The sequence below is a fragment of the Aristolochia californica genome, unplaced genomic scaffold (genome assembly GCF_029961685.1).
Source record: "Aristolochia californica isolate CCGP_79_NKW_82.1479 unplaced genomic scaffold, dmAriCali1.0.hap1 SCAF_7, whole genome shotgun sequence".
Taxonomy (NCBI): Eukaryota; Viridiplantae; Streptophyta; class Magnoliopsida; order Piperales; family Aristolochiaceae; genus Aristolochia; species Aristolochia californica.
Window position 1 is genome coordinate 37171014 of NW_027182268.1, and position 14732 is coordinate 37185745.

General features: G+C 36.3%; 2 protein-coding genes across 5 annotated transcripts; one reads left to right on the top strand and one right to left on the bottom strand.

The window, feature by feature from the left end:
- Positions 1 to 3798: 3798 nt before the first annotated feature.
- LOC137937029 (uncharacterized) lies at positions 3799 to 8534 on the top strand. 4 transcript variants are annotated; one of them, XM_068782051.1, is made up of 9 exons: positions 3799 to 4173; positions 4922 to 5276; positions 6125 to 6158; positions 6287 to 6514; positions 7123 to 7212; positions 7434 to 7499; positions 7621 to 7712; positions 7796 to 7843; positions 8115 to 8534. In XM_068782051.1, exons 2-9 carry the CDS (start codon positions 4954 to 4956, stop codon positions 8239 to 8241), a joined length of 1008 nt encoding a protein of 335 aa, XP_068638152.1. In that variant the 5' UTR covers positions 3799 to 4173; positions 4922 to 4953; the 3' UTR covers positions 8242 to 8534. The 4 variants fall into 4 exon arrangements, with proteins under 4 accessions (XP_068638152.1, XP_068638150.1, XP_068638151.1 ...); XM_068782049.1 differs by having other exon boundaries at positions 4925 to 5276; XM_068782050.1 differs by having other exon boundaries at positions 3799 to 3921; positions 4925 to 5276.
- Positions 8535 to 8742: 208 nt separating this feature from the next.
- On the bottom strand, positions 8743 to 14456 carry LOC137937676 (uncharacterized). The gene is made up of 5 exons (XM_068782790.1): positions 12074 to 14456; positions 10275 to 11285; positions 9794 to 10019; positions 9386 to 9528; positions 8743 to 9302 (listed from the first exon to the last, which is right to left on the bottom strand). The coding sequence occupies exons 1-5, from the start codon at positions 13766 to 13768 to the stop codon at positions 8991 to 8993; spliced, it is 3387 nt and encodes a 1128-aa protein (XP_068638891.1). The 5' UTR covers positions 13769 to 14456; the 3' UTR covers positions 8743 to 8990.
- Positions 14457 to 14732: the final 276 nt, after the last annotated feature.

Here is a 14732-nt window from a genome sequence, read left to right on the forward strand (position 1 = left end):
TCAACTATCATCACCATGGTGTTTCTTATATCTCAAGTCTCAGAAAATGAACTTGCAGAAATCCTCATCTGCTACAGAGTTGGCTCTCCAATAATGAAGTGTGCCATTAGAGAAAATAAAATTTGGGTATCTTGAAGATTAGGTTGAATCATTTAAGAACAGCATTGATTTCGTAGGTTAAACTAATGCAAATTTCTCTCTCCACCTGTTCTAAACCTAAGCCACTCACATACTTCCCATTTCCATCCCTGTCATTTCTTTCCTGCAACAACCAAACACATTTTAATCAAAAACAGAGAAGATTAAATAGAAAACTCTATCAAAACAATACCTGGTACCAGTATGGGAAACCCTGCATAAAATCTTGTTAAATGGAAGGTTCCTATTTCTTTTGAAGAACTGAACCCTAGTGAAAATGAATGCACATCTAAATGTCATAGATTTGCAGAGATACTTGTCATGGAAGGGCAATAAATGTTTGGCAGCATGTCTTGTGGACAAAAGATAGTGGCTACATGAACTACTAGATTTTACTTCTACCACTGAGCACAAAATGACTATTGAGTTCTATCTTTTCACTGTGAAGGTTGACTTAGAAGGTTTATCATTAGTAGTGTCTTTATAGCTAAAATGTGAGAATAATATGCAGATAGCTTTAGTTTTTTGAATAAAGTAGAGCTATATGTTTCAAAATGATAATTCCTACATAAGGGGGAATCATCACCAATAAAATTTTAGGGTTTGGGTCAATTTTTGCCTGTCTTTTAAGAATTAAGTTCATTTTCTTACTTTTTTTTATGTTTTAGAAATTGTATTGAGAGAAAAATAATAATCTAGATGGACCACAATTGAATATTAACGGCTAAAATGGGTCGGGTTCAATACCGACTGGTTTTGACCCGACCTCACTTGCCCGGTCTTGGGGAATGAGTTTCGAGTTATGGTGTTAAGACAATTAGGTTTCCCAATCACAATCCTCTTGTAACAACATTTTTTTGTATAATGACATAGGTTAAAGACAATAAAATTATTTTTTTTATAAACAAGTGAGTGTGGTCACAAAGAAATAAGTTAGAAATTTATTATTACTTACATGCCCTTTATTTTCATTAATTTTTTATTTTAAAAAAATCTTTTTCGGAAAAAATAAAATTTGGAAGTGCAATATTGAGATAAATGGGGGTTTACGAAACATTGTATAAGTTTTAAAATCCAATCCCATCACCAGGTCGAGGGAAGTCAGGATACTTGGGCGGCCAAAGTCACACCAACCAATTACCATCTATAATTAGAATTCTGAAAATGCTAATTCGTAACTTTATAGACAAATACTAGTGATCATATTCCATCATTGAGCATAAAAAAGGCCCTTTTATGATTTATTGGTATGTAACTATGCATTAATGCCCTATATTATTCTTAAATAATAAAACTAATAAAGCAAAATGAAACCATTGAACATGCACCCACCTAAAATTACATGATGAAGAAAATGGCTTTCACTATTGATTTTGTTTTCAGAATAATATGTAGTTGATTATACTATCTTGTATAAAGTGGAGTATATGATGTTACTAGATTATAATTATGATATAAGACATGAATCCTTAAAAGTTTAAAAAATTGAGTGTATATAAGACATCTCTCTTTCTCTCTCTCTCCAAGGATTACTAATATAAATAATGAGACTTTACTTTTGCTCATTTTTACCTTTGATGAATGATTGTAAATCCATGTTCTTTAATAATACTAATCATAAAATATTTTTCCCCCTTTAATACAAGAAATTTGATTTCTGCTAACAGTAGAAATTGTTTTCTTGAGTGTTAATTTTTAAAAAAATCTGAAAAATGTAAATAATTTTAAAATTAAACTTTAATCTATGGAAAGAAAAAGTGAGTTGTGACAAATTGACAAGCATAATTTTTTTATTTAATGACTTATTTTCTTCAATCGTAGTACTATTTGATTATCTAATTGAAGTCACAACTAAGGGTGTGTTTGGAACATAGAAAGTGGAGAGAAAAGAAAAGAAAAAGAAGAGAACCAAGATAAAAGAAAAAAAAAAGGTTTTTATTGTCAAACACCTAGCCAATACAACCCAAAAGACCGTCCATCAGTGGTGGACGGAACCACCCAACTCTGACGCTTATTTCTCTTATTTGGGTGCCAAAAGGGAAGAAAAATGGAGTTTCTCTTGTTTGGATACAGGCGGAAAACAAAAAAGTAGTAATTTTTATGATTAAAATTTTCTCTCAGGTTTTATTTTTTTATTTTCTCCTCAAATTCCTTCATTTTGTGAGAAAAAAATTACTTTTATTTTCTTTTCTCTCAATGATTCTCTGCGGCCAAACAACATAAAATATATTTCTCTCCCCTTTTTCCTATACCATATATATATTTATATTAAATTTTTAATTAATTAAAAAATAATAATATATATTTATCACCGCTTAAAAATAAATAAATTATTCAAATCGTATTCCCTCCCTCGAAAGTTGAAAATCATAGAATCCCTAAATCGTGTTAAAATGATACTAACCATGTGTAAAATGACACTACATTATTGCTACCTCGTGCGGTGCGTGTGTGTATCACTCGTGTACGTCACTTTATAAAATCCTCCCCAAATCCATGTACATATTACACTCGCGTTTTACGAGATTTGTGGAGTTATTTATTAATTAACTCTTCAAGCGTGTCATGATTATCGTTTTATTCCTCTCATCATCATGTGTCGGTTATCGCCGACACGCTATGTTTCCGGTACTAAATTTGATTGCCTTCTTCTACCGCAATCTTCTCTCTAATTGGTCGGTTATGTGGGGCCTCTTTCTTTTTTAAAATGGAATCATTAGCTTTTGTTTTGGCGTGAATTTGTGGTTCTGTTTTATCGCTTTCATGGTATTGTCGTAATTATTTGATATCATCATTATGGACTTTTTTTTATTCACCTCCTCGAGAAACTGATAATTAAAATAAGAGAGAAACACAAAAACCTTCGACAGTTTACAGTTACGCAAGAACACTTGGAAGTAATACGCCTGGCGGCCTTACGTGGCACGCCTGTCTTTTTCTTGTCTTAACTAGATTAAAAGGGACAAAAAAGTATTGAAAACGATGCCATTAAGTATTTTTTTTAACAGTATATTTTTTAAATTTTTTTTCATGATTTAGATTGAACAACAGGATCGTGCACATTAGACATCAAGGTCTTGGTGGGCCCACAATGGTACTTTTTTTATAATTTTTAATTTTATTTAAAAATTAAATATGAATTTTATTCATCTTAGTTATCACGATGGTACTAGTAATATGTGATTTTATTTAAAAATTAAATAATTTTTTTTACCTTTATTAATATCAGAGTCGTTCCGTCCACTTTGGTAAGCGGTAGCTTTCTGTACCTAATAGATCGGTCTATTGGGGTGTATTGACTAACCACTATCATAGTATCAGAGTTGAGTATACCACGTCCTGTGTTCGAATTATTAATTAAAATATTTTAAATATTAACGATAAATATTGGTCTTAATATCACCTTCGGAAATCAAGCCATATCTTATTTTTGTTTTATTTATTAAATAGATTTTAATGTTATAATTCAAACCCCAAATGTTTGTCTCAGTTTTTGAAATATTATAATCCAAAGACCCTTTTTTCTAAAAAGAGACTTATTTTTTACTCCACGTAACGTAAGCCAGGAAGCTCGGCTGGTCGTCCAAGAGACTCCAGAAGTCACGTCGAGACAGCATCTCCAAGCATTCTCATATAAAATTCATTCCCAAGGATCTTCCTTTCACTCTTTGTCCATCTCTCCTCTGCAACAATCCAACAGAAAATCTTTGTTTCTTTCTCTCTCTCTTCAAGGCTGGAAGAAGGAGAACAGGAGACCATAAAAGACTCCTGTCAGAGAAAAAGGTGTCTAAAACGTCTCGAATTTTCTTTCTTTCTTCCGTGTTTATCTCTATAATGGAGGAGGAAAGCTAGCAGGGAAACCATGCATATTCACAGCATCTTTAGAGGAGGAGAGGAATAATAAAGAGTTGCTTGTTCCCCAAGCATGCCTTTTTTTTTTTTTTTTCAATCTTCTCTTTTAGTCTTTACTCATTCTTCAGAGGGAAGAAGCAACGCATCTCCTGTGAACCAGTAATAAACATCTTTGTCCTCCCAGTAAGCATGCTCCTTCGCTTCTCCAATCCAGTAGTTATATAGTCTTGCATTAATGCTATTCTTTTTAGGAAAATTAAAACCGTTCCAAGTTCGGATTCTGTATTTAATTTCGTTCGTAAATGAGACAAAGTTTTGCTGTTGGGCTTGTTGAGATTTTGCTGGAATGAAATTCATCATTTGTTAGATTTCCGTTTCTCGGCTTTCTGGCCGACAGTTCTAAGTTCTGGAGGCCTAATTTATTACGATTGTGTTGTTGAGCTGTGCTTTTAACTAGTTTTGGTTATGGGCCCGGTGTTTTCTTTTCTTTTACACCTGATGGTGATGTTGAATTCTTTGGAATTTGGCCTTCCTTGTTCATCTGCAGATGGTTGTCGACTGAATGACAGCTTGTTGGTTCGGTCATTCGGGTCTCATCTGATTTTATCTTTTCAGTTTCTGTATTTGCCGTCTTCTTCTTTTAATTGGGGAATATGAGATGCTGATTATTATATAAGAATTAGCACTTCGGGAATTCTTCTCTTCATTGTTTCTTTGTCTGCTAATCTTCTTCTGCTACAAAAGAGTTCTTCAAAGTTTTTTCCGCAAACATTTTCCTAACAAAGAGCAGTGTTGACCACATTGATCTTGAGGGTCTCCAAAATTTCTGCGTTTGTTTGCGTATGCGAGCGCCCATTTTTTTTTTTATTGTGATTTCTGAATTAAATCAAGTGTCTAGCTTCAAAGAAATAATTCTCCATGAATTGGGTAGCAGGACTTTCACAGCATTCGTGGGAGCCAGTCATGACTGTGGATACAACTACCTCCAGTTACTGGCTGAACTGGAAAGTGTTGCTCTGTTCGATTTGGGTCATTCTATCAATGATTGCGGCGTCAATCCTCATCTGGAAATATGAAGGTCCCAGATGCAATAAGCACAGAAGAGGAGAGGATCAAGGAGAGACAAGTTGCTCTCTTTACGAAGAGGAATCTTGGAGGCCTTGTCTTAAGGACATACACCCTGCCTGGCTACTGGCTTATCGTGTATTTGCATTTATCGTGATGTTGGTGTTGCTGATTGTCAATGTCATTGTTGAAGGAGGGGGCATATTTTACTATTACACTCAGTAAGATGTCTCCATATCTCGCCATCTTCTTCTTTAACTAATTTGATTTATGTATTATAAAATGTTTTTGGTGTAGTTTTTTCTTCAAAATTGCATATGCAGCTATTTATGAACTTCTCAAACATGTATGTTGTGAAATCACAAAGAGTTCTGATTTGTGAAACTGTAAAGTGAGTGGCAATTTAAAGTCGAAAACTTGTCAATTTTGTTATGATATAACAGGTGGTAATTGTTCTTAAACTGTTATAGCCTTGGATACCCATTTGTAAATCCTCTTCTGACCTTCAACTGGTGAGAATTGTCCATCTTGGGTATTTTACATGTCCAGAGCATGTAGAGAAGTTTCTATTATCCAAACAGTTAAGGAATTTTGTTTAGAGCAGGGGAGGGATAATAAAGAGTTGCTGGTTGTGGAATCAAACAGTCGGAATTTTGTTTTAGCAACCTACATTTGTATCCAATTACCCATATCTGTTTTGCTAGCTGTTTTTAAGCTATCAGACAAAACAGGAGACATTATGGACATCAAATTCCTCTCTACTCATTAATTTAATTTATATTGTAAATTGAAATAATTAAAGTTCCGTTCTTCCTGTAATGTTAATTTCTTGATAATGTTGAGTATTCTTTCTTGTGATCATGACTTTTAAAATGGTGATGATGTTTCTAAATTTTCAACTTTTTTTAATTTTCATTTCAACATCGATTTTTCATAATTTGCATCAGTTGGGGAGTCTTCAGAATGCTTATGTGAAAGATGTCTTCACTGGTTTCTTTTTATTCTGTTCTGCTGAAGTTAAACTTGAGCTTTCTTTTGATTTATTTCCTTTCTGCCTGGTTCTGTGCAGGTGGACGTTTACACTGGTCACTGTTTATTTTGCGGTATGCATTTGATTTTGAAGTTGCTTCTTCTGTTGTTTTCTTTTGCATATTTCTCTGGAATGCTCTCAAGTTAAACGGCTTCTTTTTTACTTAGATGAGCTGCTTACAGTTATTACATTCATTTGTAGTTTGGTTCCTGTTTGTCCACCTATGGATGCTATCAGTTTCTCAATAAGGTTGGAGGTGAAAGGGATGAAGAGACGAGGTTTGATGCAGAAAGAGGCTATTATGTGGCCCCCAGACATGGGGAAAACGCTGTCTCACTCAATGCAAGAAAAGACTTGCAGCAGCAGGAAAGACAAAGTTCCTGTCATGCTGCTGGGATTTGGGGTTATGTCTTTCAAATAATTTATCAGGTGAGGTAGTTTTCTTTAGAATTGTTAACAAATATTGTTGTGTGCTGTCCAGGATTGAGGAATAACCCAAGTCTCTTCTTCTTAGATACTTTTACTTGCACATGTTACAGCGAAAAAGTTTTGAAACCTAAAATTGGTCTACTTCTCTCGGTAATCTGGCCGAAGGGAAATCTATGGCTTGGCATTGCTACATGTTTGTTGACAAATAAGAAATTAAAAGTGATCATTGTTCATGATGTGCCTGTTCCAGATGCATAGTCCAAATCCTAGAAATTTGTCCTTGTCCATTACATATCATTGATTCGATGGGTATAATTCTCCAAGGATCAAAGTTTTTTAGAAAGCCTCAACCATGCTCATTGCAGCATACATATTCCTTGAGTGTCTTTTCCCAGGACATCTCTAGAGACTTCTGCTGATATGCTTCATTTTAGAATTTCTGCTAAGAAGCAAACTTTCACTTGAGCTCATGTTTCCATTAATATGCTTTATATCAATCAACAGACTCTAAAAGTGGTTTCTGTTGTACTAAACACAAAAGAAAAGGATGTTACTAAGTGCTGTAGCTTTCCAATTTTTGGTTATGATATATATTGTTATCTGTGCAGACATCTGCAGGTGCTGTGATGCTAACAGATGTTGTATTTTGGCTCATCATCTTTCCATTTCTTACTACTAGGGCCCACAACCTAACTTTTGTAAGTTTATACCTTCTCTCCTGTTTATTTATTGTTTTGAGCTTTTATCTCATGGAGGCAACATATGACTGCAGTAAGTATCTTTTACTGAAAGGTGAAACTGAGCCTGTAATCTAAAAAGAATATTAGTAAGAAAAATTAGTGTTTTTAACTTAGATTAGGACTACAGAAAGCCAGGAAAGGCTCTGTTTCACTGAATGATGTTAGTGATTTTGTGACAGCTATTGGTTGGCATGCATTCGGTTAATGCAGTCTTCCTCCTAGGTGATGCTGCATTGAATTGCCTGGTAAGTTACCCTTTTGTTGTTATACTTAAAACAAAAAATGGTTACCCTTTTGTTAGTGGGAAACATCTTTCTATCCTTATTTTCCTTTGATGAATCATTCTTTATTGTGTTTTTGATACAGAGATTCCCATGGTTTCGCTTTTCCTACTTCGTATTATGGACCGCAATCTATGTCATTTTTCAATGGGTCATCCATGCTTGTGTCTCACTTTGGTAATATTCAAGTATTTATTTTGTTTGTTCTTTTGATACCAATCCACTTGCTGTTTGGAAGATTTAACTTCTTTCTCATACAGGTGGTCGTACCCATTTCTCGATCTGGCATCTCTCCATGCTCCTGTCTGGTATGTAAGCTGACAGATTCTTGGTCTCATCTCTACAGATCTTTTACTAAACATAGTTAATCCCAACCAGTTCAAATAATCTACCTCAGATATGATAAAGTAACATGGTTTTTTTTACAAGAATCTGGGTTATCTTGTTTGGGTCCTTGGAGAGTTACAGTTCAAAATTCACTTCCTATTATGAGAGATATAAACAAAGCAAATCGGCATCTTGTACACTCTTCTCTATTACTAATCTTTTTCCCTTGTAAACTGTTTTGGGATTTGGCAGGTACTTGTCAGTGGCTCTATTGCATATCCCTTGCTATGCCATCTTTGCTCTCTTCATTAAAATGAAACACTACTTGCTATCAAAGTGGTTTCCTCACTCCCATCAGTGCCTCAATAGAGCTACCTGAGCTTGCCTCGTTTTCCAGAACCAACTGAACAAAAGCTCCATACTGCGTTTCCTCGAGGTGACTTCGCCATTCAAGCCAAGCCAACTTCCAGTGGAAATCTTTAAGATTATCCATATCGAGTGAAAATGGAAAAGAAGAAAGATGCTAAAACCAAGTGTATTACACTGTTGTTGTTACTCCAAAAGGGAGGATCACTTGAGTGCATGTCTGAATGAGCTGAAACGGAGTTCACTTGAAAATGTTAAGTTGCGCGTAATGCATTCATATGGAAATGATAAAATTTTGTTTTAGTTTTGTTGGCACCGGAGGCTCTCTCGTTTTTTATGATGCATGGGCTTGTTTGTTGTATGATTTCATACTCTACAGTGATCATAAAAAATGGTTACAGAGAAGGGTATTTAAAAGCAAGAAGGGGCCGGTTGGTTTGATAAACCTAGAAGCATTAAATCCTCAAGTCTACTGTACAAAAGCGAAGGAATTAAAGGCGATGCAGCTCATAAATCAAATATAGATGGTAAGGAACCAAAGTTAGCCTATGGGGCTGACTACAGAGAGGGAAGGAGGGAGAGGGAGAGGGAGAGGGAGAGAGAGAGAGCACAAGTTAACCTAGAAACCAGGTAGAATCGTCCTCAATGCCGGACTGATACAAAGAATAGCAATTCAATGATTTAAAAATCACACTCACCGCACTTGACAGTAACCACAACCCTATTTCTCCAAGCCTAACAACACAAATGGTATCAAACGGACTACAGAGAAGTGCTTGGTAAAGAACCCATGAGAATTACAGGGCTATTCTTTCTAGTCCTCCATGTCATATCTCGCTTTGCATTTGCGAACAAGTTGGAGAAAAAACCAGGGTTGGTGTTAGAACTAGGATTCTGGACAGACATATCGAAAGATCCACTTGCTATAACTTTCGTTCGTTTGGGCAGCTGCTCCAGAGGGCTTGGTTGAAGATCCGACCCTAGAGGCTTGCCACACGGGCAGCCTGTGAGCTTCCCATAACAAGCCTTATGAAAGACTTTGTTACAGGACTGGCACCTTTTAATTTCATCCTCCTGAATGGAAAATTTACATAATATTTTGTTACTAGTGGCCCATCAGAATCTGAACTATTGTCAACTTACTAAGAAGCACATACCTGGAAAGGGAAAATAAAGGATGAAGGATCTTCACAAGCTTGACGAGCTCCACATGCAATACCCGTGTCACAGCATACAAGGCACTGCTGTGTAATGTGTTCAAGGATTTTCCTCGAGATGTTTTCTACCAGGACAGGGAGACCTGATTGGCACAAAGTTTTAAGAATAAGAAAATAAAAGGAAAATGCCATAAAACAAAGTATAAAAGTGAGCTGATTTAGATGGAATAGTTATCAACTTAGCCAATTTGAAATTGGATGAAAACTGATGAGTTTAGATTTCCCATTAAAAGTAGAAAGCACGCGGATAGATATTTACCCCTTAAATTCATCACGGAGGTACTTGTACAGTTCCCAAATGCATACGAGTACAACAAACATAATGTAAAAGTGCAGAACAGAATTTACCAGAAAACGCTCCTTTTGAGAGGTCAACAAGGTCCCGAAGTGCAAAGAACTCATTACTCTCAAGAAGATATCTTCGCGAACCCAGGCCTCTTTGAATAGACCTCCTAAATGGACAACGAATGTAAGAAACCATAGCTCCTAACTTTTTCCTGATGGCCATAACATGTCGTAGAGCTGGGACTCTAGAAAATAGGAAAGGGTTGACTGCACTGACACAGAGCATGGGCTACAACAGGACAATGCCACAACATAAGGCTACATTCACCAATAATATAAATAAAGAAATGAATATCATAGGACTTCTAAAGCGAACAGGTTCAGAAAAAAAAAAAAAAAAATTAAAAGCACTACCAGCCATAAGAAGAAAAACAACCTAATTTTTACTGTCAATCATAAAATGGAGAAATTTTTACTTTAAATATCTCTTTTGCCACACATTTCTATTGAACTACTAATTTATCTGCAAAATGTTATGGATTACCTGATCATAAATAGATTCCAGATATGCTTTTGCTAACTGAGATACTGGATATAGAGAGAAATCCCAGTGATGCAATACTCTAGCAGGTAGAACTGCAGTGTCATTAGTATGACAAGATGCGCAATACAACTGGCCTGTGTATTCACAGAGCCGAGGCTTTCCCCACACAAGTGCTTTCACAAGTTCCTTCATTAGAGTGTCTGCATCTTCCAATTGCTTGTGGCAGCCAGCGCACATGTAATTTTGAGCTTCAAGCAATTGTTTCATAGACTTGCGGGGATGCACGTCCACAAGCAGCGATATGGTCTTCCCAAGCGTTGAAACACCTTCTGTACAAGTTTCCACATTTTCATAATGGAAATATTTCTGCGAATATTGTGGAATTGAAGTACTAAGAAAAGATGGTTTTGGTAGAAGAGGGGAAGAGGACAAAAACCAGACTAGACATCTAGGTGTACCCAAAGGAGATTCATTAAGCAGGATCGATCGAAGGCACTCTTGAATAAGAGAACTCCTCTCACTGACAACCACAGCTGAAATATTGCCGAAAATCTTTCTGGACTCCCTCTCCACACCGGACCAATGAGAAGGAAGGCTTAAATCATGCTCTTTAAAAAGGGCTTTCAGTTGCTGATAGAGGGTAAAGAAGTCCCGGTAGCGGCGTTCAATTTCCCATTGGTCTTTACCACTCCAAACTCTTATTCTGTAAACTGTATATTCCTTGACACCAACCAATCTTTCTCCAAAGGAAACATCTCCTTTTCTTTGCTTTGCCCCAATAACTTCAACCCACTCAATTTTTGGAGAGTATCTCATTGATGGGTATGGATCATCTGTACCAGATGTAGAAGCAGTGGAGCTACCATCTCTTAAAGGTTGAGACCGAGGAGAAAAATATTCCTTTTCGCTCTGGCTAAACCTACGGACATGAGACTCTGTCGAGTCAAGTAAAACTTTCTCCATGTCATGGACCATCTCCTCATAAAACTCATCCATATCAAGTTTATGAACCTACAAAATATGCCACACGTGGTTCAGAGCCAAAAAAACAACAATTCTTTGAAATAGTTATCTTACGTAAGAAAATTAACACCATAAAAACAACAGTTTATCAACTCTGGCATGTAGACAAGCTGTTCTTGGAAGGGATTCATTCTCACGTAGTATTTCCAAGATCTGGTACATGAGGATAATTTTACTAAATCCAACATTGTTTGCAAATGCGTGACAACAGTTGCAACAAAAGAATATTAACCTTGTTTTTTAAAAGCAACAAAAGAATATTAACTCAAACACCAATATATCCCACAATACACAAGTGAAAGAAATTGTATTTTTTGTTAGTGAATCTATACGTTGGACCTGCAATCATCTAGGTATGCACAAGGTTGTGTTCCTAAAAGAACTCTTAAAAGGAACTTTATTTTAAAATTTTAGCTTGTCATGAACAAATACTACAAAAAAAAAACATAAATACTACAAGTTTTTATTTTCTGCCCGTAGTATTAAATTTTTTGCCAAAAAAAAAAAAAATACAACAGAGGTAAAGAAAGTTCAACAAATCTTTTTCTCAAAAAAAAAAAAAAAAAAGGACTACAACAACTTGAAAGAGATCGTGTATTCTAATTTATCCAAATGAAACCAAGCAGACAACAAGACAATCAAAACACGACATATAGAGAGATTTTTCTTTCAAACAGTTAAATCAATCCTGCAGTATTTTGAGAATGGCAATTGAAGGAAAGATGTATATTTTGATTCTCATATCAGAACATTTACGCATAAAATAAATTACTAACCTCATCATGTACAGTACAATCTTCAGGTATTTCATCAGGAGCACTGCAACCCATGACTGATAGCTTCAGGTCGATGGCATGGCCAGTCTCAGGCTTCAGTAGTTCATTAGATTTGTTGTCTTCTAATCCCATCTCTTTAACTTTAATTGGTTCAGTGGTAATAGAAGGCGTCTGACTGTGAGAAAGTGGACATCTTAGCATCTCCTCATCTGAAGCAGAAACTTCCTTGCTATGAACACAATGTAGTTCATGTTCATCAGCACCGTCCTTAATGCTGATAAGATGTTTATATAAATTTGAATCCTCCATGCACAGTGCTTGAGGCTTAAGCATCAACTGACCCTCCTCTGCTGTATGGAAGCTCTCAACAGGACAACTATTTGGACCCTCAGGAGATTTACCTATAGATTGGATAGACAATGTTGTTCCAATTATATCCAGCCCATTTTCTAGTTTCCCTAATTCTTGGACTCTAGTTAAATTCTCTAAAGCATCTCCTTTAGTGTCTAAAATTTCTTGATGCTTATGGGGTCCATCAAATACACAATTCTCCTTGATGTTGTGTTCAAATTCATCCCAATCACTTGCACCAAAGGCCACATTAGATGTTACAAGAAGTGGGTTTTCATCCCTATCTGTAGTTTCCTTCAAATACTGTAAGTTTCTCCTTTCATATTCATGACTTCTGTCTTCTACATCTGTACCAGAGTCAAGCATAGAATCATCATCAGATTGTTCATGCCCAAATGGAGTTTCTCTGACTGTCACAGGAACTGTTTTTGCATCCTCACTTTGTGGTTGAACTTGTTTATAATTTACACCTTGCAAGCTCAAACTTAAACTATCACCATCTCTATGAGTGGCAGATTTAATATTCATCTCACATGAATTAGTTACAGGGTGATAATTTTCAGCTGCAGCATATGAAAGTTGGGGTGTGTTTCCATCAGTAGGCGGTAACAAAAATTTCCTGCCATTTTCTGCACAAGGATTGCTGCCGAATGAAGTATTTCCAGTATTGATCTGCAAACAGTGTGACACAGTTTGAACATTTGATTTGATGAATTTCTCATCCTCACGATTTTCTCTAATATCCTCACATAACAAATTATCATCCGCAAAGGGCCTTCTGTGACCAACTTCAGACATAATCAAGAAATCATCAATTTTTTCTGCACTTGTACGCTCACTAGATAAACCTAACTCAGGGTTATGCTCATTTCCAACACTATACGGTGTCTTCCTTCCATACAAAAGAGCTCCCGCCAAAGCTTCACCATCAGAAGATTCTGCTCCTGATTCAATCCCATCGGAAGAGTTATCACAAAGACCGGTACTTGCATAACTTTTATTTCCGATATTTCTATCAATCTGTTGGAAGCCATTGACATCCAAAAGACAATCTTCTCTCCCACCACTAAAAGTGTTAGCGGGAAATGAATCATACCCTAAAAAATCATTATGATTGCCAATAGAACTGCACAAACTCGAAGAGCCCATAACTGAATTCGCACTGCAATATCTCTCAAATTCTGATTCTTCGCAAGAAGAGTAATTTGACAAGGTAGGTGAACCCTCATCACTGCCCACATCTAGTTTCTGACCTGACCACGGTGAGAAATCGTCGAACGGATCACCAGAGTCAAACTCCAATGGTTCATAAGGTATTTCAGGTATTTCCTCCCCATTAATCATCTGAACAACCCAAAAGGCCAAAAAAAAGAAAAAAAAAAAAAAACTAAACTAAACAAAGCTAAAACAGAAATTTCACCAGATTCAAGAACAACGCTACCATATTTTTGCGGATACAGTTACCAAAAATATAAAGATACTCAAAACAATAAACCCATCACCCAAAGAGATAAAATAGGATCATTTTGAAATAAGAGACTCAGAGTTGGACAATACTCACCACTTACATCCCACACATAATACGATACGATTTTCTTCGCCTGGTACTAACAAAGTAAGCAAAACCCTAAACAAAGACACAGGAATTCAAAGGAAATTTTGCGCCCAATAAGAAGCTACTTAGGCAGCACCATCGGTTACCTAATATAGCGTAAAATTCTTTCAACCGACCCAATCGAATCCATAGAGGCTGGAGTTCGAAAAAGATCTTCCAACAAATACTCCTAACGTACTGAGCTTATAGGGTATCTCTAAGCTCGCTTTCGAGTTTCGGTCGAGACTGATGAAACAAGATCACCAAGTGATCTGAATCTGAAAATACAGAAAACTAGAAAAAGAACAAACTTGAAAGTACAGAAATTTCCTTGAACATGTTAAACTTCCCTCGCGATTTGTTCGTCACAAAAGCTCCAGGAAGATGATTGTCGTAAAGTCTCTCGCTCGTCTATACTCGGAGGCAAGAGCTCCGATTCTGGTTTCTTTTGGAAGACTGAAATCTATGATTTTGCCAGGAATGCATTTATGTGTTTGGCGAGCGACTCCGGCTCTGCCAATTTGCCATTTGCTCGCAGATCTCTTCATTAGAAATTTCAACGGCCAGGATTGAAAGACCAAAAGCAAATGCCACTACTGAAGTGGGGCCCAGAATACGATCGAGCCCATAAAATTCAAGTCCAGAATACGATCAAGCCCAGAATACGAAAACGCCCATAAAATTCAAGACCAGAATACGATCAAGCCCAGAATA